The 23,602-nt window shown below is 34.4% G+C and overlaps 1 protein-coding gene and 1 long non-coding RNA gene across 2 annotated transcripts; one reads left to right on the plus strand and one right to left on the minus strand.

Annotated features, from left to right (window-relative positions):
- Window positions 1–1,650: 1,650 nt before the first annotated feature.
- Window positions 1,651–4,734, plus strand: LOC130051088 (uncharacterized). The gene is made up of 2 exons (XR_008799509.1): window positions 1,651–1,886; window positions 4,062–4,734. It is a non-coding gene; the product is annotated as an uncharacterized LOC130051088 (long non-coding RNA).
- A 2,341-nt stretch (window positions 4,735–7,075) lies between these two features.
- LOC130050689 (protoheme IX farnesyltransferase, mitochondrial-like) lies at window positions 7,076–21,822 on the minus strand. Its single transcript, XM_056150909.1, has 5 exons — window positions 21,784–21,822; window positions 21,250–21,528; window positions 21,113–21,140; window positions 20,898–21,022; window positions 7,076–7,090 (listed from the first exon to the last, which is right to left on the minus strand). The coding sequence occupies exons 1-5, from the start codon at window positions 21,820–21,822 to the stop codon at window positions 7,076–7,078; spliced, it is 486 nt and encodes a 161-aa protein (XP_056006884.1).
- Between the last annotated feature and the right edge of the window lie 1,780 nt (window positions 21,823–23,602).

The raw sequence follows: 23,602 nt of genomic DNA on the forward strand, positions 1-23,602 counted from the left end.
TGGGCATCAAATTGTTATAAAACTTATATACGCATAACAAAATTTTAAAATCAGTATCGTGTAATTTCAGATGAACAGTTCATTTGGATGTTTGGGTCATCTATCATAAAACGTGCACATGTAGAGTCATTACATAGGCCTGGTGGGACCAATCTCAATTTAGAAAGGATAAAAGTTTCATTGTGGTGGCAGGGTTATGGAGGACTCGAATTGATCAAAGCCATTAACAAGATAAAGACCCTACGGCAAGTAGGCCCTTCCCCTACCGCCTTGTTAATCCACTGTGGCGGTAACGACTTGGGTAAAACTTCTGTGAGAAAAATAAGATTGGCAATAAATCAATTGGTTCATTATTTAAGACAAGAATTTTGTAGTGCACACATCATATGGTCTCTTATTTTGCCCAGAATTGCCTGGCGATACACACAAAACACAAAAGCTATGGAGAAAGCTAGAAAACGAATTAATTCCTTTATTCAGAGTAGAGTGTGCGAAGTTGGGGGTTCCATCATTCACTACCCTGACATATCCGACCATCCTCAATTTTTTCAATCCGATGGGGTACATTTATCACAATTGGGCAATCAAATATTCTTGAATACCTTGCAAGGCGGGCTGGAATCTATCATGAAATTCAAGGCCCAAGTTTACCCTCCACTATAAGTTTTCCCACACGTAACCTGACAGGGCACGGCTGCCGCTCTTACCCCCACCCAATCGGTGGCGGAGACCCAACTGAAAGGGCTTTGGTGCAAAGCTCTTGCAGTTGAGTCTTTTGGCCCAACGAGCGGCTTATTATGGACATGTGAAATATATGACATTTGATTTGAAAATTCGGCCTTGATTTCTGCTCCTCCCAGGCTTAAGGCCATGTTTGTTTGATGTGTTTGAATCTCGACCTTGACCTCTGCATATCCCAGGGTCAAGGTCATATGTTGAATTTGTTTTTGAATTTGACCTTGACCTCTGCATCTCCCAGGGTCAAGGTCATCCCTAATTGATGTTGACATTGATATGATGCTTTTGAGGCTTGCCATTTGTGTGAGGCAGCCCACAATTTGAACTTGATTTGTTTGCTTTTGGTACTTTAATCAGCCGTGCCCTTTATCGCCAAATAAAATTTATAAACACGTATTGCTTGTGTCTGTTTGCACTTTCTGAGATAATTACTAAATATTAATGTCGCCACTTTATTAGGCAGGCGGTCTGGGGGCTGCCTTGAGGCCTCCAGGGGGTCCAAAGCAAAGCCCTGGTGGGGGCCCAGAGGGCAAAGCCCCCGAGGCTCCTGGATTTTTACAGATTTTATAGGGCTTGAAATACATCTCCTATTTAAGTCATTTGTACTATTTTCTATTTTTAATAAGGTGAAATAAGTATCAGTTTTATCGTTTATTATACTTTTCTAAACAAGATACCATGATTTACCTTAAATTTGAAAATTTATTGGGGGGGGGGGGGCAGCTGCAACCCCCCCTTAAATCCACCACTGCCCTTGGATCCCCCCTCCCCCCTTAACCCACCACTGCCCTTGGATTTCATAAGATAATGTTTTATATCTATAACATATATGTTCAACTACAACAGAATATAATTATTTCTAAACACTGAGAACTTGTTTTCCTTTTGGACCTGGATATAAAAAGTATGGAATTACCCTCGACAGTCCCTTTACACAAGAATTGAAATGAGACAGAATCTGCTCTGATGTTAAAATTCCATGCATGGAAGTTTAAAGTTTGAGATTTTGTCATATTTTTTTAAGGGTGTCCTCAAAAGATCTGTGTGGATCCTGGAACAGAGAATGGAATCGTTGCAGCATTTCATTGAATCCTGTTTAGAAGGAAATGGCAATTCAGTTACTTAGGGAAAATCTGGAGCAAATCAAGGTAACACAAATAAAATAGTGCTACATGTATATATCTATGTGAGATTTTACGCACACAGTGACATGATATATTTATTATTAGTAGATCAAGTGAGCTTTTCTGACCACCTCTTGTCTGTTATCTGTCTGTTTGTAAACTGCATTTTATCTTCTCTAGAACCACCTGGCCAAGTTCATTTAAACTTGGCACAAATAATCCTTCAAAGTTGGATAATTGGGATGTTTAAATGGAGGGTTACCCATCCTTCAAAGGGGAGATAATCAAGAAAAGGCAAAAATAGGTGGGGTCATTTAAAAATCTTTATCTTGAGAACCACTGGCTAGACAAGTTGAAATGTTCATGAAAGCTTGACGACATAGTGTAGATTCAAGTTTAGTCAAATTGTGGCCCATGAAGTAGGTTTATGCATTCAGAAAGGAATATCTTTTAAAAAGGTTCTTTTCCAGAATAGCAAGGTCATGTTTGTCATATTGAAATTGAGGCATACCCATGATACTGTAAATCAACTTTTATTCGCATGTGAGAAATTTTCGTGAAGTTTGCGAGAACTTTATCTTTAATGTATTTTGTATTTGTTTAAGATTATCTTGGTCGCGAATATTGGTCACAGAGAACCAGTTGTAAATTGCTAAATTGTCAACTAATCGTCATGAATAGAAGTTGGTATACAGTATGTGAATTGAAGTTAGGTTATGTCATGACCCTTAGGTTGGAATTACAATGAAAGGTGATGAACGAACAGTGATCAATCTCATAACTCATATAAGTAATACAAATTAGAAAGTTGGGCAAACACGGACCCCTGATACTAAATTGGTTGTCGTCCGCTGTCATGTGTTAACAATTGAACATTTTTAACTTCTTCTTGATAACTACCAGTCCAATTCTTTTCAAATTTAGTATGAAGCATCTTTGGGACAAGGGGGACATAAATTGTAAATTTTAGGATTCCTGCACCCCTAGGACCTTAGAGGTGGGGCAAAAACTGTCCAAAATTGACCCATTTTCACAAATCTTCTTCTCTAGAACCGCACGTTTAGGAAAAATTAATGCATCAAGATGTGCAGCAGGAAGTCTTTACCACAATTGTAAATTTCATGGTCCCTGGGGTAGGGGTTCTGACCCCAGCGTGGGGCCAAACTTAGAATATAGTGTTTATGTGCAAGTTTGCTGATACTGTAGAAAATCTAAATGCATTTATACCAAGGAATAGCAGAAAAAGATGTACAAAAAATGGTGAATTTCACAACCCAGGGTTTTGACTCTAGGATGGGTCCAAATTAGTATAATCTTTTAATGTTGATATACCTATTATGCCCCCCTTCAAAGAAGAGGGGTATTTTGCTTTGCACCTGTCATTCGGTCGGTAGACCACATGTTGTCTGCTCAATATCTTGCGAACCATTCACTTGATCATAATGATATTTCATATGTGGGTTGGTTATGAGAAGAGGACCCATATTGTTTTTCAGGTCAAAGGTCAATCTACTCTGGACATAGGAATAGACTGTTTGCTCAATATCTTGAGAACCCTTTGCTTGACAGACATCAAACTTGGTACACTGGTACATCCTAAGGAGTAGATGACCCCTTTTGATTTTGAGGTCAAATGGTCAAAGGTCAAACTGGACATAGGAATACACTGACCACTTAATGTCTAGAGAACCCTTTGCTTAACAGACATCAAACTTGGTACACTGGTATATCTTCAGAAGAAGATGACCCCTATTGATTTTGAGGTCACATGGTCAATCCACTCTTGACATAGGAAGATATTGTCCGCTCAATATTTTGCATTGATGATACTACTATCAATTAAATGATGTGTGTGTATAACTCTTTTCAATTTTGCACCCTGGGGGCATATGTGTTTTACAAACATCTCTTGTATTATGTGAAGCCTTTCATCAATGTATGCACTTATGAGGGCATTGAAGTTGTAAGAACACATCTTGTTTTATACTTTTGCTGAATGTTAAAATTTAGATTAAATTTCAGAACAGGAAATTATTTCTAGATTCCATAGCCCTTGGGAGTAGTGATAATTTTTCACTAGTACTCAGGTGACCGATAAATTTAGGCCTGTGGGCCTCTTGTTCAATTTATATACTGCGTATGTTGAATATGTCTAGAGATTCATTGTGCAATTATAATAGATTTTTTTTTCTATTTTAGGTGCTTCACAATACTTCTATGCAGTTCAACAAAATACAGCGCCTCATTTACAGAGACTCGTATTTAAACAATTTCCAAGATATTGATGAAGATTTTACATGTGTGGCAACATCTATTTTGCATCAGCATGATCTGCCTTTGCCTGACACCTTGAGAGACTGGACCTCTGCTCATCATCTCTACATATATCTGAGGGAGTGCATGATGCATTTGATGATTCTTTAACATCATAAGATGTTGTAGAATATACATTTGTTTCCATGACTTTGTGCACTTGCTTTTATTGCCAGCTGATTTCTGTTCCATAGTTTTATGTATTTAACTAATCAGATACATTTTCATGTATTCACATTTTCTGGGGGTGTTTTTTTATCCTTGAAATATTTTAAATGTGGAGCTTTACAGAATTTCATTTGGTATGAATGCTAAAGGCTATTCATGAACAGAATTTGTTCTTTGAACTTTCCCATCCCACTCCACCATCCCCTACAAAAACATCCATGAATTTTGTCCCAGCCATACCTTTGTACTGTTAAACTTGCTAACCACAGGAGAAGTTTACAGAATTTTTTTTTATTTACTATGCATTTATATATTCAAAATGTTTAGCACCTTCTGATATGTATTATTAATGCCAGATATGTATGATTGTGTAATAAATTATATACATGTATTTATTGAATTGTCTTTGATACTTAAAGTGTTTGTGCTTTAATAGACTATGGTTGCCAAAGCAAGGTTCTGATCTTAAATAGTCATGTTGGTTGCTATAATGTAAATTACAGTATGCATCCACATACTTGTATATATATGTTTTAGACACTATGCCATGTGACATTGTTTAAATATTTTAGGGTTAATGTGATTAAGACAATATAACTCTTTGAACCATGATTGGTGTTGATTTCTCCTAAAACCCTCATTATAACAATTATTTAAAAGTATTTTGGAATTGATTCTCAGTTCAATGAAATATCTTTCTTGTGTATGTACTACCAGTACGTCTCAATGGGAAAAAAAATGTTTAACCTTCTTATATGGATGGTTTTCTGGTAGTCATTCTTTGTTAAGAAACACTGGACCACTTGAATATGGCAGATGCTTTAACATGTTTTGGTTTTTATTATATTTCATGAATTGATATAAGGTCCATTTCCCTTTTGGGGGTGGCATGGAACCTGAAATGAACAAACTTAAAAGTTCTTTACTCAAAGATACTTTCTACTAAGTTTCATTGAAATGCCAAATGAAAAATTGAAACATTCTGATCAGACAAGCTTATTGAGGTCTTTGGCTCAGCTGTATGGAGTGCCAAATCAATATAAACTCAAATAATTTAAGGCATCTTTAATTATTTTGAATATACTATCAATTCATTTGAAGCATGCAACAAGTCAATGATCTCTTCAAATAATTTTAACATACTTTCATTTCAGAATTTTTGCATACATTAATTGAATTGATGATAGCAGTAATTATTCTGCTGAATTGATGTGCGCTATGACTGAATTGTTGCTCTCTTCAAATGAATTGATTATATCAACAACTGAATTGGTGCAAGCTACAATTCAATTGTAGAGAGCAATAATTCATTTAATGTGCACTGTAATTGATGTATTGCTCTCTACAATTGGATTAAATATAACATTAATTGACTGCAGATGTATGCAATAATTCTTTTAGAGAGAGCAACTATATAATTAGAGATATCATCAATTCAACATTTCTATGCATTAATTCTTATACAAAAACAGATTAAAATAATTAGATATCATTTATACTGAGCTCCAAATTTGAATGTGAGCAGTATCTCCACCACATTGATATACACATCAATTAGATTAATGAAAAGCAATAACTGAATCGTGCACAAATTTATTGCATGACAATCATGGCAAATATAAGCCAGGGTTTTTAAAGCTTTCTCCTTGTAATCCTAAGGATATGTACAACAATATTTTGAAATTGAAAATTTTCAAATGTACTTCATTTTAATGTCAAAAATGCAGTTTTAGTAGAAATCTGGGGACTCGAACGCACAACCTACAGCTCAGCAGTCAGTTTGCTAACCTACTGAGCTACTTGGATAGGTAGTACCAAAAAGGAATAGATAAATGTTGCTGATACTGATTTTTTCATCCATGTTTTAAAAGGAAATCAGTCATTATGACGATGTAAGGTACCTCCTTAATTATACATTGTATGCACCCTTGGATGGTTTTGTGAATAGTTGGGAAACAATTAACTACATGACGTATGTGTACTTAGTACCACCTTTGTGAATTATCTAAGCAGAAGGATGGTCTATGGCACGCCAAATTCACAAAAATGAGCTAAACATAGTTTCACAGTTGATAAACTAGGTTTATCAACTGTAAACTATAGTTTACGGACCGTAAACTATAGTTAACAACGTTAATCTATATTTCACATCAGTAAACCATAGTTAACAGATAATCTATGTTTCACAAGCGTGAACTATAATTAACAATGAAAACGATCATTAGCGATTGCAAAACATAGTTTATCTGATAAATACGGTTTCACGATTGTAAACTTCGGTTTACAAGTCATAGTTTATCTAATAAATATAGTATCACAATTTGTGAAACTAGGATTAACAATTGTGAACTATAGTTAACGAATGTAAATTATAGTTTACAAATGTGAATCTGTATTTATCAGCAAAATCTATTGTTAACGTTTATTTAAAGACAGATAAACTTGGATTAGCATTTGTAAACTATAGTTTACAACCGTTAAATATAGTTTAACGGATGAAAACTATAGTTAACGAATCATTAACTATAGTTTACAGTTCGTAAACTATAGTTTACAGTCGATAAACCTAGTTTATCAACTGTGAAACTATATGCTTAGCTCATTTTTGTGAATTTGGCGTGCCATAATGGTCATGTATACAAAATGATGTGGGATTTAGCGGTGGAGGTGCTACTTAGTACTGACACGCCCACTCCCCGGATACGGTTGTTCCTGTACCAGAAATGGACACCTCATGTGATGACACCCTATTCAGTACATTAAGAAATCAACATAAAACACAGATTAAAGAGATCCATGAAAGGTGAAGATAACGAACAGTGATCAATCTCGTAACTCCTGTAAGCAACACAAAATAGAAAGTTGGGCAAACACGGACCCCTGGATATACCAGAGGTGGGACCAGGTGCCTAGAAGGAGTAAGCATCCCCTGTCGACCGGTCACACCCGCCGTGAGCCCTATATCATTTTGCGTAATTAAGCCCTAGGGTGGCCTGTGTTACGAAAAAAAAATGCCTGTGCAGCTGGCCAGTGTGTTTGATAAAATTCCCTTTCTATCTATCATGTCACAAAGATATAAAATGTTATACTCCAGTTCCAACAAAGATTTATTCATTGAATTATTCACATTTATCATCCTCCAAAAGAAAAACATACCAGGATACCTTTTCGACAAACAATCATTTCCATAATAAAGTCAAAGTGAAACTACGTCACGTGATTTCCCTCTCGACCAACCGCTTGCACAGTCACGCATGAAATAATATCTGCCTTCACGCTTCATATAATATCTGCCAATCTGAAGTCGGATATTATTATTGTGAATCTGATTCAGACAAACGTTTTCTGTTTCAAGCGTCCAAATCTTTTCCACCAACAATAATAATCTTGTCTTTTTGGCTGGTCCAGAATTATTATTGTCACTACAGATTATATTCTATAGCGTTCAAATAAAAAAGATAATTATTGTTGGCGATGTCAGTAATTATGTTCCCCAAACAAAGTTTGGGAACATATTGGTTTTACTCTGTTTCTTCTTATTATGTTCCGCAAACGAAGTTTGGGAACATATTGGTTTTACTCTGTTTCTTATTATGTTCCCCAAACGAAGTTTGGGAACATATTGGTTTTACTCTGTTTCTTATTATTATTATTATGTTCCCCAAACAAAGTTTGGGAACATATTGGTTTTACTCTGTTTCTTCTTCTTATTATTATTTTTCTTTCTTTATTCTTGGGACTTTTTTGTCCACGAGTGTTCTCAGAAACTACTGAAGGGATCAATATGAAACCTTTTTAGGATGATAGTATAGCATATGTAGATGTGCGGAACGAATGTCATTTTGTCTGAAAATGCATGCATGTGCATGCACGTGCATTGGATTTTTTGTTGACAAACTTTGGAATGAGTCTAACTTTTTTATTTTTCAATGAAATCGTTTGCTATTTATATCGTATGTATAACATAGAACCCTTAACTGTTTGGCGTCGTCAAAATTTCAATTCTGCACGCGCATGCACGTGTGCTTCAATTTGATTGGATAATACAAAACCGTTTATAACATTCATGCCAATTAAGGAAATTTAATGAGATTTACAGGATAGGTAGACATGTCAAATATCTACAGATCGATGTAATAAAAATTGCAAACGCGCATGCGCACGCACGTGCATTGTCTTTTGAAGGTTCAATTCTTTCAATGACCCTAACTTTTTTGTTTTTTGTCAAAATCTTTTCAAGCTTGTATTGTATATGTATCTTGATATTCTTAACAAAAGTGTATAGTCAAAATTACCATCCGGCACGTGCATGCACGTGTGCTAAATTGTGATTGGACGATTTTCAAATCGCCATAACTTTCTTATAAATGATGGAAACAATATGAAATTTATACTGTAAGTATATCTATCAAATGTCTATTGAATGACATCAACATTGATGCTGAGTCATACTCACGTGCCCGTGTATGCACGTACATATCCTTTCTTTCATTTTTCGGGTACTAAAATGGTCATAACTATTGAATTCAAAACTGAAACGAATTCAAATTTACCCTGAGGATCTATGATATGAATGTCTATGAAATGGTGTCAACAAATTTTCCATTATCAAAATCTTGTGTGCGTGAATGCGCGTGCATTGTAAATTTTTATGTCTAAATTTAAGTATTGGTCTATAACATTTTGAGATTGCAATGAATAGGTTTGAAAATTAGGTTGCAGGTATGTTTTGGGTCTCTCAATTTATTAATAGTCTCAAAATCACTTCCCTGCACGCGAATGCACGTGCATTTAATTCTGATTTGAGGATTTTGAAATCCCAATAACTTTCTTATGAGTGAAGCGATCGATACCAAATTCATATAGTAAGTATATTGTTGAAATGTCTATTGAATAGCATCAACAAAATTGTTTTGTGGTACTCACGCGCACGTGTATGCACGTGTATTGATTTCGGTCTTTGTAGTTTTGAGTTGCCGTTAATTTCTCGTTTTTCATTGAACAGTTGTGAAACTTCTCTTGTACTCATATAGTCAGACTTCTAATGTATCGAGATGGTCGAATTATGTATATGCACGTGCATGCACGTACGTGCACGTGCACAAAACTCTCAGATCTTTATAACTGATTTGTATTAGCATGAAATGGACTGAACGTTATAAGATAGTTATATATTCACATGTTTCACAGTTTGCAAAGGTCAAAACCACTTGTACTGAAATAAATGACACCACTTGCTAAATGGGGGAATGTTTGGGGAACATCTGAAAGGTTTCCGTTACAATCAGTACTAGTTATTATTATTATTATTATTCTTTCTTTATTCTTGTCACCCTTTTTTATCCACGAGTGTTCTCAGAAACTACTGAAGGGATCAAGACGAAACCTTTTTAGGATAATAGAATACTCTATGTAGATGTGCGGAACGAACGTCATTTTGTCTGAAAATGCATGCATGTGCATGCACGTGCATTGGATTTTTTGTTTACAAACTTTGGAATTCGTCTAACTTTTTTATTTTTCAATGAAATTGTTTGATATTTATATTGCAGGTATAACTTGAGACCCTTAACCGTTTGGCATCGTCAAAATTTTAATTCTACACGCGCATGCACGTGTGCTTCAATTTGATTGGATAAGACAAAACCGTTTATAACTATCATGTAAATTAAGACAGTTTAATGATATTTGCAGGATATGTAAAGAATATAAATATCTACAAATCTATGTCATAAAATTTGAAAACGCGCATGCGCACGCACGTGCATTGACATTTGAATATTCAATTCTTTCAATGACCATAACTTTTTTGTTTTTTGTCAAAATCTTTTCAAACTTGTATTGTATATGTATCTTAGTATTCTTAACAAAGGAAAACAGTCATAATAACTATCCGGCACGTGTATGCACGTGTGCTTAATTCTGATTCGACGATTTTGAAATCGCCATAACTTTCTTATAAATGATGGAAACAATATGACATTCATACTGTAAGTATATCTATCAAATGTCTATTGAATGACATCAAAATTGATGCTGAGTCATACTCACGTGCCCGTGTATGCACGTGCATATCTTTTCTTTCATTTTTCGGGTACTAAAATGGTCATAACTATTGAATTAAAAACTGAAATGAATTCAAATTTACCCTGAGGATCTATGATATGAATGTCTATGAAATGGTGTCAACAAATTTTCCATTATTAAAATTGCGTGCGCTTGAATGCTCGTGCATTGTAATTTTTGACATCTAAATGTAATTATTGGTCTATAACATTTTGAGATTGCAATGAATAGGTTTCAAAATTAGGTTGCAGGTATGTTTCGGGCCTCTCAATTTATTAATAGTCTCAAAATAACTTCCCTGCACGCGCATGCACGTCCGCTTAATTCTGATTGGACGATTTTGAAATCCCAATAACTTTCTTATGAATGAAGCAATCGATACCAAATTCATATAGTAAGTATATTGTTCAAATGTCTATTGAATAGAATCAACAAAATTGCTGTGTGGTACTCACGCGCACGTGTATGCACGTGCATTGATTTCGGTCTTTGTAGTTTTGAGTTGCCGTTAATTTCTCGTTTTTCATTGAACAGTTGTGAAACTTCTCTTGTACACATAGAGTATGACTTCTGATGTATCGAGATGGTCGAATTATTTATCTGCACGTGCATGCACGTACGTGCACAAAACTCTCAGATCTTTATAACTGATTTGAACTAGTATGAAATGGACTGAACGTTATAAGATAGTTATATATTCACATGCTACACAGTTTGCAATGGTCAAAACAACTTGTACCGAAAGAAATGTCACCACTTACTAAATGGGGGAATGTTTGTGGAACATCTGTAACGGTCCCCGTTACAATAAGTACTAGTTATTAAGGTCTTCCGTCTCCTGCGGAAGACCTTACTATTATTGTTCGCGTTCTTCTTCTTCATTATTATTTATTATTATTATTTTCCTTGGTAGTACACGCGTTTTTCTCAGCCATTTCTCAATCGATTTTCACGAAATTTTCAGGAAAGATGTCTTTTGGTGACGAGACTTTGCTTGCAAAATTCCGTGCTTGACGTCACTTCCGGTCAGGAGTTATCTCTCTTTTAGTGACTTTTTGAAGGGCCTTGTTGTCCACACATCTCCTCCGTTAGTTTTGAAGCTAGAGTCTTGAAATTTCTACACAAGATAGAGTAAACATTTTAGAAGAGTTGTGGGGGATTCGATTTTACCGGAGGCGATTTGCCTAAACGCTCGCCTGGACCTGAAAAAATGGATGCCAAAATTTTTCGTCGAATTCGGCGATTTTTGACCTTTGATCTCCAATATCTTTTTTCTTGCAAATATTTTGTTAAGAGATGTAGAACAAAAGTTGTGCACATTTACGAGATCTTTTCGAAAATATCAAGATTTAGGGGCTAGCCCCTTCAATTAGGGATCTAGAAGGGCTCAAAGTCTAGATCGAATATCTCAAAGATCGTTAATATTTTGGTATAAGTCAAAGAACAAAAAATCTTCATCTCAACAATTCAAATCTATTCCTATAAAAATTTAGGTCATATGTTACGTAATAAGGGATTTTAAGGGCCAAAACCATAAATTTTTTACCCCTTGTATCTCGAAAACGACAAATATTTTGAAAAGCAATAAAGAACAAAAGTTGTTCAGAATGATGATCTGAACAATATGCATATTTCGTTTTTACCCTATGTGGCCCCGTTAGGGAGCTACAGTTTGGCCCCTAAAAATTACTTCTAGAAATAACTCGAGAACGGTAACGAATTTCTAAATACTTGTTGAACAAAAAATGTTTGAAATGTCATGACCTCTCTTACGATATCAAGCAAAAGGGTCTGACCCTTTAAATTAGGGGCCCAGAAGGGTCCAAAGGTTTATGAGAATATCTCAGAAACTATTAATATTTTGTAATAAGTCATTGAAGCGGAAATGTTCATCTAAACGAGCTTGTTCTTATCAAATCAAAAAGTAGGTCATATGTTACGTAATAAGGGATTTTAAGGGCCAAAATCATAAATAATTGACGCCTCATATCTTGAAAACGACAAATATTTTGAAAAGCATTATTGAACAAACGTTGTTCAGAATGATAATCTAAACAATATGTACATTTCGTTTTTTCCCTATGTCGCCCCGTTAGGGAGCTACAGTTTGGCCCCTAAATATTTCTTGTAGAGATAACTCGAGAACGGTAAAGAATTTCTAAATACTTGTTGAGCAAAAAATGTTTAAAATGACAAGGCCTTTCTTACGATATCAAGCAAAACGGGCTGGCCCTTTAAATTAGGGTTCAGAAGGGTCCAAATGTTTTTGAGAATATCTCAGAAACTATTAATATTTTATAATAAATTGTAGAAGCGGAAATGTTTATTTCAACGAGCTTGATCTTATCAAATCAAAAAGTAGGTCATATGTTACGTAATTAGAGATTTTAAGGGCCAAAATCGTAAATATTTGACGCCTCATATCTTTAAAACGACATATTTTTGAAAAGCATTATTGAACAAAAGTTGTTCAATGTGTCATAACCTATCGATCAATATCAAAAAATGGGTCTGTGGGCCTCATGGCTCGCCTGTAGAGTCGATTTTTGTCGATATCAGTCGATTTCAAAAACTTGTAACTGGTAAATATTTTGTAAGGACATATTGAACAAAAGTTGTTCAGTTTATCGAGATCTATCGATTGATATCAAGAAATAGGCCTATGGTCCTAATGGCTCGCCTGTAGAGTCGATTTTTTGTCGATATCGGTCGATCTCAATCACTTTTTACAGGTAAATATTTTGTAAAGACATATAGAACTAAAGTTGTTGAGTCTATAGAGGGCTAACAAATGACATCAAGAAATAGGCCCGCGGCCCTTATGGCTCGCCTGGAGAGTCGAATTTCAAACGAATTTCACCGCAACTTTGCTTCAGAAGCTTATGATATGAAAAATTGATTATATCTAAAGTGTCTTAAAGTCGGAAACTAAATTGGGACTCATTTGTCTTTTTTTTTTTTTAACTCCGAGTGCATCAACAAATCGGACGGAAGACCTACTCGTTGCTAGCAACGAGATCGTGTCTAGTTATTATTATTATTATTTTTTCCCTTTCGTCTCCTAGACCGTTGGATGGATTTTCCTGAAACTTTCACAAGTTATAGGGAACGATGGTACCTCGAGGCATTTTTTTCATTTTTTCAAAATTCACTTCCGTTCGTCAGATACGTCCGATTTTCCGGTTTTTGAAATAAACTTTGTCCGGGGGTAAACTTGAAAACCACTAAAGATAATCGAATGAAACTTTCAGGGATGATAGATCTATATTCTCTATGGTGCATGCACGTAATATTTTTTGTCGCCGTCACTTCCGGTCGTCACCGGAAGTGATTAAATAAATCATCAATTTCAAACTTTTTTCTTTTAAATTGAAACCTACTTTGGTTTACTATATCTCGTTCTAAATCTCAAAAAATGTTGACCCCACCGGAAGTTGAATCTCCAACTTCCGGTTATATCAAAGAAAGACTATTCATTCTGTCATTTTTCAGTGCCATAAATCTCGGTCATGAAACTAGTTAATGAGTTGAGTTTTATATATATTATAGTCACTATAAATGTCTAAAGTAACGTCAAATAGTTTTGTAAAATTTACTTCCGGTCGGCAAATACGGCTTATGAGCTGTTTTCGTTGTCAAGCGTTTTTCTCAGAAACGGTAAAAGATAGAGTCACCAAATTTTCCGATTTAATAGATCTCACTTTATAGGCGTGTAGTAGGGGGGGTAAGAATGTCGGCCGTCACTTCCGGTCGTCACCGGAAGTGATTAATAAATCATAAATTTCAAACTTTTTTCTTTGAAAATGAAACCTATATCGGTTTATTAGGTCTCGTTCTAATTCTCAAAAACTATTGACCCCACCGGAAGTTGAATCTCCAACTTCCGGTTATATCAAAAAAAGCCTGTTCATTCTCTCATTTTTCAGTGCCATAAATCTCGGTCATAAAACAAGTTAATGATTTGAATTTTACATATGTTATAGACACTATAAATGTGTACAGCAAATTTAAATATTTTTGTAAAATTCACTTCCGGTCGTGAGATATGGGGTGGACATATTCAAACCTTGTTTTTTCAGTTTCTCAATAATGAATATAGATACACGTTTGAAACTTGTAGAGTTGATCAACTAACATTAGTCCATTGTACACATACATTCAATTTTTTTGTCCGTCACTTCCGGTCTATACCGGAAGTATTTGAAAAATGTCGATTATCCGATTTCTTCCAGTGATTTCTGAGAGATGGTGGATAGATTTTCTTGAAATTTTCAGGAATAATGTCGTATGAAAGGACCTTGCTATAACTATTTTTCTTTTTACAAAATTCACTTCCGGTCGGAAAATATGGGCGATTTTCTGTTTCTCAAAAGGAATTTTGTCCAGCAATTTTCTTGGAAAAGGTAAAATATACCTTCATCAATTATTCAGAAATTATAAATCTCCGTTTGCAGTCATGCAGTAGAGGGTTGAACATGTCGACCGTCACTTCCTGTCGTCACCGGAAGTGATTGAAAGAATCGCAAATTTCAAATTTTTTCTTTTAAATTGAAACCTATACTAGTTTATTAAGTCTCTTTGAAAGTGTCAAAAGAATATTGACTCCGTTGGTAGTCAAAACAACTACTTCCGGTTTCTTGATAAAATACCTTTTTACTTTTTATCTCTTTGTCCCCATAAATCTCGCTTATATTTGAAGTCTTTCATATGATTTTCACATGTCATAATAAAAGTATCAACTTCTAAAGTTTTGATAATTTTATTTTTCAAAATTGACTTCCGGTAGGTAGTAACCTACTACTTTTTCTTTCTTTAGTCTACTTCTTTTTGTTGAGAACTCTTTGAGATAGAGACGTGAAATTTTCAGGGAATATAGACAGTAAAGAGTCGCTGTCATTTATGGGAAAACGCATAATAAAAGTACTTCCGGTCATCACCGGAAGTTACGAGAAATAAGTAAAAGGTTCGATAATACATTTCTCATTCATTGTTAAGGCTTATTTTCTGATATATTTAAATGGTTTTCGTAGGAACAGAAAGCTCTTTACCGGAAGTGGTCTAACGGAAGACCTACTCATTACTAGTAATGAGTTTCTAGTTATTATTATTATTCTTTCTTTCTTCTTGGGACTTTTTTGTCCACGAGTGTTCTCAGAAACTACTCAAGGGATCAATCTGAAACCTTTTTAGGATGATAGTATAGCATATGTAGATGTGCGGAACGAATGTCATTTTGTCTGAAAATGCATGCATGTGCATGCACGTGCATTGGAGTTTTTGTTTACAAACTGTGGAATCAATCTAACTTTTTTATTTTTCGATGAAATCGATTCTTATTTATATCGTAGGTATAACTTGGGACTCTTACCTGTTTGGCATCGTCAAAATTTCAATTCTGCACGCGCATGCACGTGTGCTTTAATTTGATTGGATAATACAAAACCGTTTATAACATTCATACCAATTAAGGAAATTTTATGATATTTACAGGATAGGTAGACATGCCAAATATCTACAGATCGGTGTAAAAAAAATTGCAAACGCGCATGCGCACGCACGTGCATTGTCTTTTGAAGGTTCAATTCGTTCAATGACCATAACTTTTTTGTTTTTTGTAAAAATCTTTTCAAACTTGTATAGTATATGTATCTTGATATTCTTAAGAAAAGTGTACAGTCATAATTACCATCCGGCACGTGCATGCACGTGTGCTAAATTGTGATTGGACGATTTTCAAATTGCCATAACTTTCTTATAAATGATGTAAACAATATGAAATTTTTACTGTAAGTATATCTATCAAATGTCTATTGAATGACATCAACATTGATGCTGAGTCAAACTCACGTGCCCGTGTATGCACGTGCATAGCTTTTCTTTCATTTTTCGGGTACTAAAATGGTCATAACTATTGAATTAAAAACTGATTTGAATTCAAATTTACCCTGAGGATCTATGATATGAATGTCTATGAAATGGTGTCAACAAATTTTCCATTATCAAAATGGAGTGCGCGTGAATGCGCGTGCATTGTAATTTTTGACGTCTAAATTTAAGTATTGGTCTATAACATTTTGAGATTGCAATGAAAAGGTTTGAAAATTAGGTTGCAGGTATGTTTTAGGCCTCTCAATTTATTAATAGTCAAAAAATCACTTCCCTGCATGCGCATGCACGTGCACTTAATTCTGATTGGACGATTTTGAAATCCCAATAACTTTCTTTTGAGTGAAGCAATCGATATCAAATTCATATAGTAAGTATATTGTTCAAATGTCTATTGATTAGCATCAACAAAATTGCTGTGTGGTACTCACGCGCACGTGTATGCACGTGCATTGATTTCGGTCTTTGTAGTTTTGAGTTGCCGTTAATTTCTCGTTTTTCATTGAACAGTTGTGGAACTTCTCTTGTACTCATATGGTAAGACTTGTAATGTATCGAGATGGTCGAATTATTTATCTGCACGTGCAAGCAGGTACGTTCACAAAACTCTCAGATCTTTATAACTGATTTGAACTAGTATGGAATGGACTGAACGTTAAAAGATAGTTATATAGTCACATGCTACACAGTTTGCAATGGTCAAAACAACTTGCACTCATATAAATGTCACCACTTACTAAATGGGGGAATGTTTGGGGAACATATGTAACGGTCCCCGTTACAATAAGTACTAGTTATTATTATTATTATTCTTTCTTTCTTCTTGGGACTTTTTTGTCCACGAGTGTTCTCAGAAACTACTCAAGGGATCAATCTGAAACCTTTCTAGGATGATAGTATAGCATATGTAGATGTGCGGAACGAATGTCATTTTGTCTGAAAATGCATGCATGTGCATGCACGTGCATTGGATTTTTTGTTTACCAACTTTGGAATTAGTCTAACTTTTTTATTTTTCAATGAAATCGTTTTCTATTTATATCGTAGGTATAACATGGGACCTTTAACTGTTTGGCATCGTCAAAATTTCAATTCTGCACGCGCATGCACGTGTGCTTCAATTTGATTGGATAATACAAAACCGTTTATAACATTCATGCCAATCAAGGAAATTTAATGAGATTTACAGGATAGGTAGACATGTCAAATATCTACAGATCGATGTAACAAAAATTGCAAACGCGCATGCGCACGCACGTGCATTGTCTTTTGAAGGTTCAATTCTTTCAATGACTATAACTTTTTTGTTTTTTGTCCAAATCTTTTCAAACTTGTATTGTATATGTATCTTGATATTCTTAAGAAAAGTGTACAGTCATAATTACCATCCGGCACGTGCATGCACGTGTGCTAAATTGTGATTGGACGATTTTGAAATCGCCATAACTTTCTTATAAATGATGGAAACAATATGAAATTTATACTGTAAGTATATCTATCAAATGTCTATTGAATGACATCAACATTGATGCTGGGTCGTACTCACGTGCGCGTGTATGCACGTGCATAGCTTTTCTTTCATTTTTTGGGTACTAAAATGGTCATAACTATTGAATTAAAAACTGCAATGAATTCAAATTTTCCCTGAGGATCTATGATATGAATGTCTATAAAATGGTGTCAACAAATTTTCCATAATCAAAATTGCGTGCGCGTGAAAGCGCATGCATTTTAATTTTTGACGTCTAAATTTATGTATTGGTGTATAACATTTTGAGATTGCAATGAATATGTTTGAAATTTAGGTTTCAGGTATCTTTGGTACCTTTCAGTTTATTGTTAGGGTCAAAATCACTTTCCTGCACGCACATACACGTGAGATTAATTCTGATTGGACGATTTTGAAATCCCAATAACTTTCTTATGAGTGAAGCAATTGATACCAAATTCATATAGTAAGTATATTGTTCAAATGTCTATTGAATAGCATCAACAAAATTGCTGGGTCGTACTCCCGCGCACGTGTATGCACGTGCATTGATTTCGGTCTTTGTAGTTTTGAATTGCCGTTAACTTCTCGTTTTTCATTGAACAGTTGTGAAACTTCTCTTGTACTCATATAGTAAGACTTCTAATGTATCGAGATGGTCGAATTATTTATCTGCACGTGCATGCACGTACGTGCACGTGCACAAAACTTTCAGATCTTTATAACTGATTTGAACTAGTATGAAATGGACTGAACGTTATAAGATAGTTATATATTCACATGCTACACAGTTTGCAATGGTCAAAACCACTTGTACTGAAATAAATGTCACCACTTACTAAATGGGGGAATGTTTGGGGAACATCTGTAACGGTCCCCGTTACAATAAGTACTAGTTATTATTATTATTATTATTATTCTTTCTTTATTCTTGTCACCCTTTTTTGTCCACGAGTGTTCTCAGAAACTACTGAAGGGATCAAGACGAAACCTTTTTAGGATGATAGAATACTCTTTGTAGATGTGCGGAACGAACGTCATTTTGTCTGAAAATGCATGCATGTGCATGCACGTGCATTGGATTTTTTGTTTACAAACTTTGGAATCAGTCTAACTTTTTTATTTTTCAATGAAATCGTTTGATATTTATATTGCAGGTATAACTTGGGACCCTTAACTGTTTGGCATCGTCAAAATTTCAATTCTGCACGCGCATGCACGTGTGCTTCAATTTGATTGGATAAGACAAAACCGTTTATAACTTTCATGTAAATTAAGACAATTTAATGATATTTGCAGGATATGTAAAGATTATAAATATCTACAAATCTATGTTATAAAATTTGAGAACGCGCATGCGCACGCACGTGCATTGACATTTGAATATTCAATTCTTTCAATGACGATAACTTTTTTGTTTTTTGTCAAAATCTTTTCAAACTTGTATTGTATATGTATCTTGATATTCTTAACAAACGAAAATAGTCAAAATAACTATCCGTCGCGTGCATGCACGTGTACTTAATTCTGATTGGACAATTTTCAAATCGCCGTAACTTTCTTATAAATGATGGAAACAATATGAAATTGATACTGTAAGTATATCTATCAAATGTCTATTGAATAACATCAACATTGATGCTGAGTCATACTCACGTGCCCGTGTATGCACGTGCATATCTTTTCTTTCATTTTTCGGGTACTAAAATGGTCATAACTATTGAATTAAAAACGGAAATGAATTCAAATTTACCCCGAGGATCTATGATATGAATGTCTATGAAATGGTGTCAACAAATTTTCCATAATCAAAATCGCGTGCGCGTGAATGCGCGTGCATTGTAATTTTTGACATCTAAATTTAAGTATTGGTCTATAAGATTTTGAGATTGCAATGAATAGGTTTGAAAATTAGGTTGCAGATATGTTTTGGGCCTGTCAATTTATTAATAGTCTCAAAATCACTTCCCTGCACGCGCATGCACGTGCGCTTAATTCTGATTGGACGATTTTGAAATCTCAATAACTTTCTTATGAATGAAGCAATCAATACCAAATTCATATAGTAAGTATATTGTTTAAATGTCTATTGATTAGCATCAACAAAATTGCTGTGTCGTACTCACGCGCACGTGTATGCACGTGCATTGATTTCGGTCTTTATAGTTTTGAGTTGCGGTTAATTTCTCGTTTTTCATTGAACTGTTGTGAAACTTCTCTTGTACTTATATAGTGAGACTTCTGATGTATCGAGATGGTCAAATTATTTATCTGCACGTGCATGCACGTACGTGCACGTGCACAAAACTCTCAGATATTTATAACTGATTTGAACTAGTATGAAATGGACTGAACGTTATAAGATAGTTATATATTTACATGCTACACAGTTTGCAATGGTCAAAACCACTTGTACTGAAATAAATGTCACCACTTACTAAATGGGGGAATGTTTGGGGAACATCTGTAACGGTCCCCGTTACAATAAGTACTAGTTATTATTGTGGTGGAAAGATTATATTTATAAAGATAATGTGTGACTTTAAATCGGGTCAGTTTATAATTATTGCGGCAGTATTTATAATTATAATAATGTCATAAATGAAGAATATTTTTCTTTTGGGGATGAAATTATAATTTGGTATCTGAGAATCGGGACAGATTATTATTATCGCTGCGATATAATAATAATATCGGCAAATAGGGGGAAATTTTTATTTTTGGAAGAGATTATAATTTTGATATTTTATATAGAGAAAAATAATAATAATGTGGGGGTACCCTACGGCTTTCCATACTTTATCACTATGAAATAAATCATTAAATTAATTAAACATGGCATAGCTATAGATTTGGGTTCCTTTGTATCCCACATTCCAATGGTTTATGTACACAGCATGCCATCTCATGGGCTATACAAAAATACATAGGCCCACAAGCCTTATCGGTCACCGAGTATTATGTAAAAGTATCACTATTGCCAAGGGCTACGAAATCTAGAACAAATTTCCTGTTCTGAATATCTAACCTAAATTCTAATATTCAGCTAAAGAATCAAACAAGATGTGTTCTTAAATTACCACTATTGTTAGTAATAAGGAATTGAACTTTACCTGATTAATGGCATTTGCTGAAGCAGATGTTAGACCAGTTCCTATGGTAACCATTGTAAAACCAATGGGATCAAATGCAGCTGGTGCCATGGCATATCCTGCCATCGCTGTCAGCACCACTAAACCTGCAAAATAGATGAATAAATGTCATGTAGCTTGCCTGTTTAAACAGCATTCCTGAAGTTCTTTAGAATTTCTTCTCCAAATAATTTTACAAAATTGATTCATGGTTAGGCGACATAACTTAAGTCAGTGAGATGAAGCATGGTTCGCATACATTTATATGCCAATCCAATTACCACATCCAAGTTGCATCTCATAATTCAAAAGACTTAACTTCTTACCCGTTAACCTGCAGGAGTTTATTGTTGTCTGTTTTCATCTCCTGCCATATACACTCAGTGATGGACTCTGGATTATGGGCTGGACTACGGTCCCTCCTGTCTTTTTCCAACATGGCTTTGAGTTTTGCAAAGTCTTTAGGACCAATATCAACAGTCAAGGTGTCCCCCGGGGTTTGGTGGTAAATGTTTAATTCCTGATCTGCCTCCGTGGAAGCAGATTTTAAGTTTGATTCTGAGGAAATGCATCTTCCTTTCGCAATCCATCTATGCTTCACTAAAAGACTTTTCTGTAAAACATGGAGATAAAATGTTTCCATAAACTGTTTTAACTATACAATTTTGCAGTCTAAGATTTGAAGAATAAGTGAATAACGCTTTAGCACAGGCACTTATTTTAATCAAAGACATTTATCAAATCAGTTCCCTTTTTTGATAATACCGAGAAAAGAAGGCCTGTCCCCAAAGCAAGGCTGTAAAGGTACCAAGTATGTGAAAGGAAAAAGACCAGATCAGCAAAAGAAGAGATAATATTGTCTACATACATTCACTGAAAATTCTGTGAGCTGAATGGGTGCTTCCATTTTGTTCAACTATTGGTATCCTCGGATATATTTTAATTTGCAGGAAGTCACACAAGAATGTTCGAGTAATTGATTCATTAGTTGCTTCAACAGTTATTCGAGTTTTAAATTTGATAACTCAGTTTGTTTAACATGAATTGTATGATTATATTGTTTCTAGCAAATCATCATATAAAAAACAGCAATACAATTTAACAAAAATATACATACTATTGAATGTATATATACTTACTTTTATACCTATTTAAAGTTGTTAGTTATTTTGGTTTTCATACTAGTATTTTCTGTTGCCTTTTTATTGCCAACGGGATATATAATAATACATGTAAAATATGTAAATAACTGTTTATTCGGCATAATATAGATACATGTACATACAAATATACATACATGGATTAACCCCCCAATATTTGCAGGACTTACTTTGGCCATGCATTTTACCTCCTTACTCTTATTCATTAAGAAACCAGGATACTCTAAAATTGAACATTCCAATAGTGAAAACAACTTCGCATATGAATAGCTTTATCCCTTCGACTATAAAATTGTGGAATGACCTACCCTTGAGTATTTGAAGTCTTCCAACATTAATATCTTTCAAGTGTGCCACCAAAAGTATATATTGCATCAAACCTAAAAATTATTTTAACTATGACAATCGAAAAGCAAATATACTGCACTGTCAATTGCGAAATAAAGCTAGTAATCTTAAAGCTAATTTATTTAAGCACTTTCTTAGGGAAAATCCTAATTGTGACTTGTGTCAAAATAGTCCTGAAACCACACTTCACTTTTTTCTGAAGTGTCCAAAATATTGTACACAAAGACAAATACTGATACAAAGTTTTAATGATCTACAATTACAATTACCTTTATACTTAGAACTTATTTTGTATGGTGACATTAATCTCAGTTATAACCAAAATGTTACAATTTTGAAAATTGTACATGAATTTATCTTGTCTACAAATAGATTTGTTTAATTTCTTAAAATCTTTCATTTTCAAACCACAGAACCAGCTTGTTTAAATATCTTTTTCCTGTGTAGTAAATTTCTATATCCATACCTAAATTATATTTGTCAGTCATACATCAAGCTGTAAATTATCATAGAAATGGAAACTGTTAAACATATCAATGTATTTTAAAATATTATAATGCTTCATTCTCATTATATAATAACTATATCTGTATGACCTTGACCATGTATTTGTATGGAGAGGGAATATATAGGCAACGCCTGTTGTCCAATCCTTTTATGTATTATACATAATAAAATATTGTTTAAACTAAATATACATACACTGTAAATAGAATAGCAAGGATAACCCATGAAAGCTCAAAATCTGATTTCAAATGGGGTCCTTTGATGCACAGATCTTGGCGCTGGGAGGAGGGGGGGGGGGGGGGGGGTTCGTTATGTGGGAGGAAACTTGGAGTACCTGGAGGAAACCTGTCAGAATACCCAGAAGAAACCCTAATACCTTCTATACAAAAGAGTTGACAACTAAGCAAAGTTTTAAAAAAGCTGTAAAGTACTTATTAGCCAGCAAGGCAAGGGGTTTAACTATATAACATGTTTAATTTTGTGTAATATTTTTTTTAAACTTTAGTATTCTATTATAAAATATGTCTGAAGCTTGTCATTTTTCAATGCGTTGTGCAACTATTAATCAAAACCTGCTAAAATTCCAATTGTTAGTCCTGTAATTTTTATTCTTTTTTTGTCTGTTGATCATATATATTTTACAAATGTGGTAGTTTGGGTGTTACTTTTACT

This window comes from Ostrea edulis, chromosome 10 (genome assembly GCF_947568905.1).
Source record: "Ostrea edulis chromosome 10, xbOstEdul1.1, whole genome shotgun sequence".
Classification (NCBI taxonomy): Eukaryota; Metazoa; Mollusca; class Bivalvia; order Ostreida; family Ostreidae; genus Ostrea; species Ostrea edulis.

What these genes read in the sequence shown, in the direction of transcription:
- LOC130050689 (XM_056150909.1), bottom strand. Translation starts at nt 21,822, where the DNA reads ATGGAAGCACCCATTCAGCTCACAGAATTTTCAGTGAAT. An exon ending in TCACAGAATTTTCAGTGAAT is followed by an intron (nt 21,529 to 21,783) that starts GTATGTAGACAA and finishes CATGTTTTACAG; the next exon opens with AAAAGTCTTTTAGTGAAGCA. An exon ending in CCTAACCATGAATCAATTTT is followed by an intron (nt 21,023 to 21,112) that starts GTAAAATTATTT and finishes TCTATTTTGCAG; the next exon opens with GTTTAGTGGTGCTGACAGCG.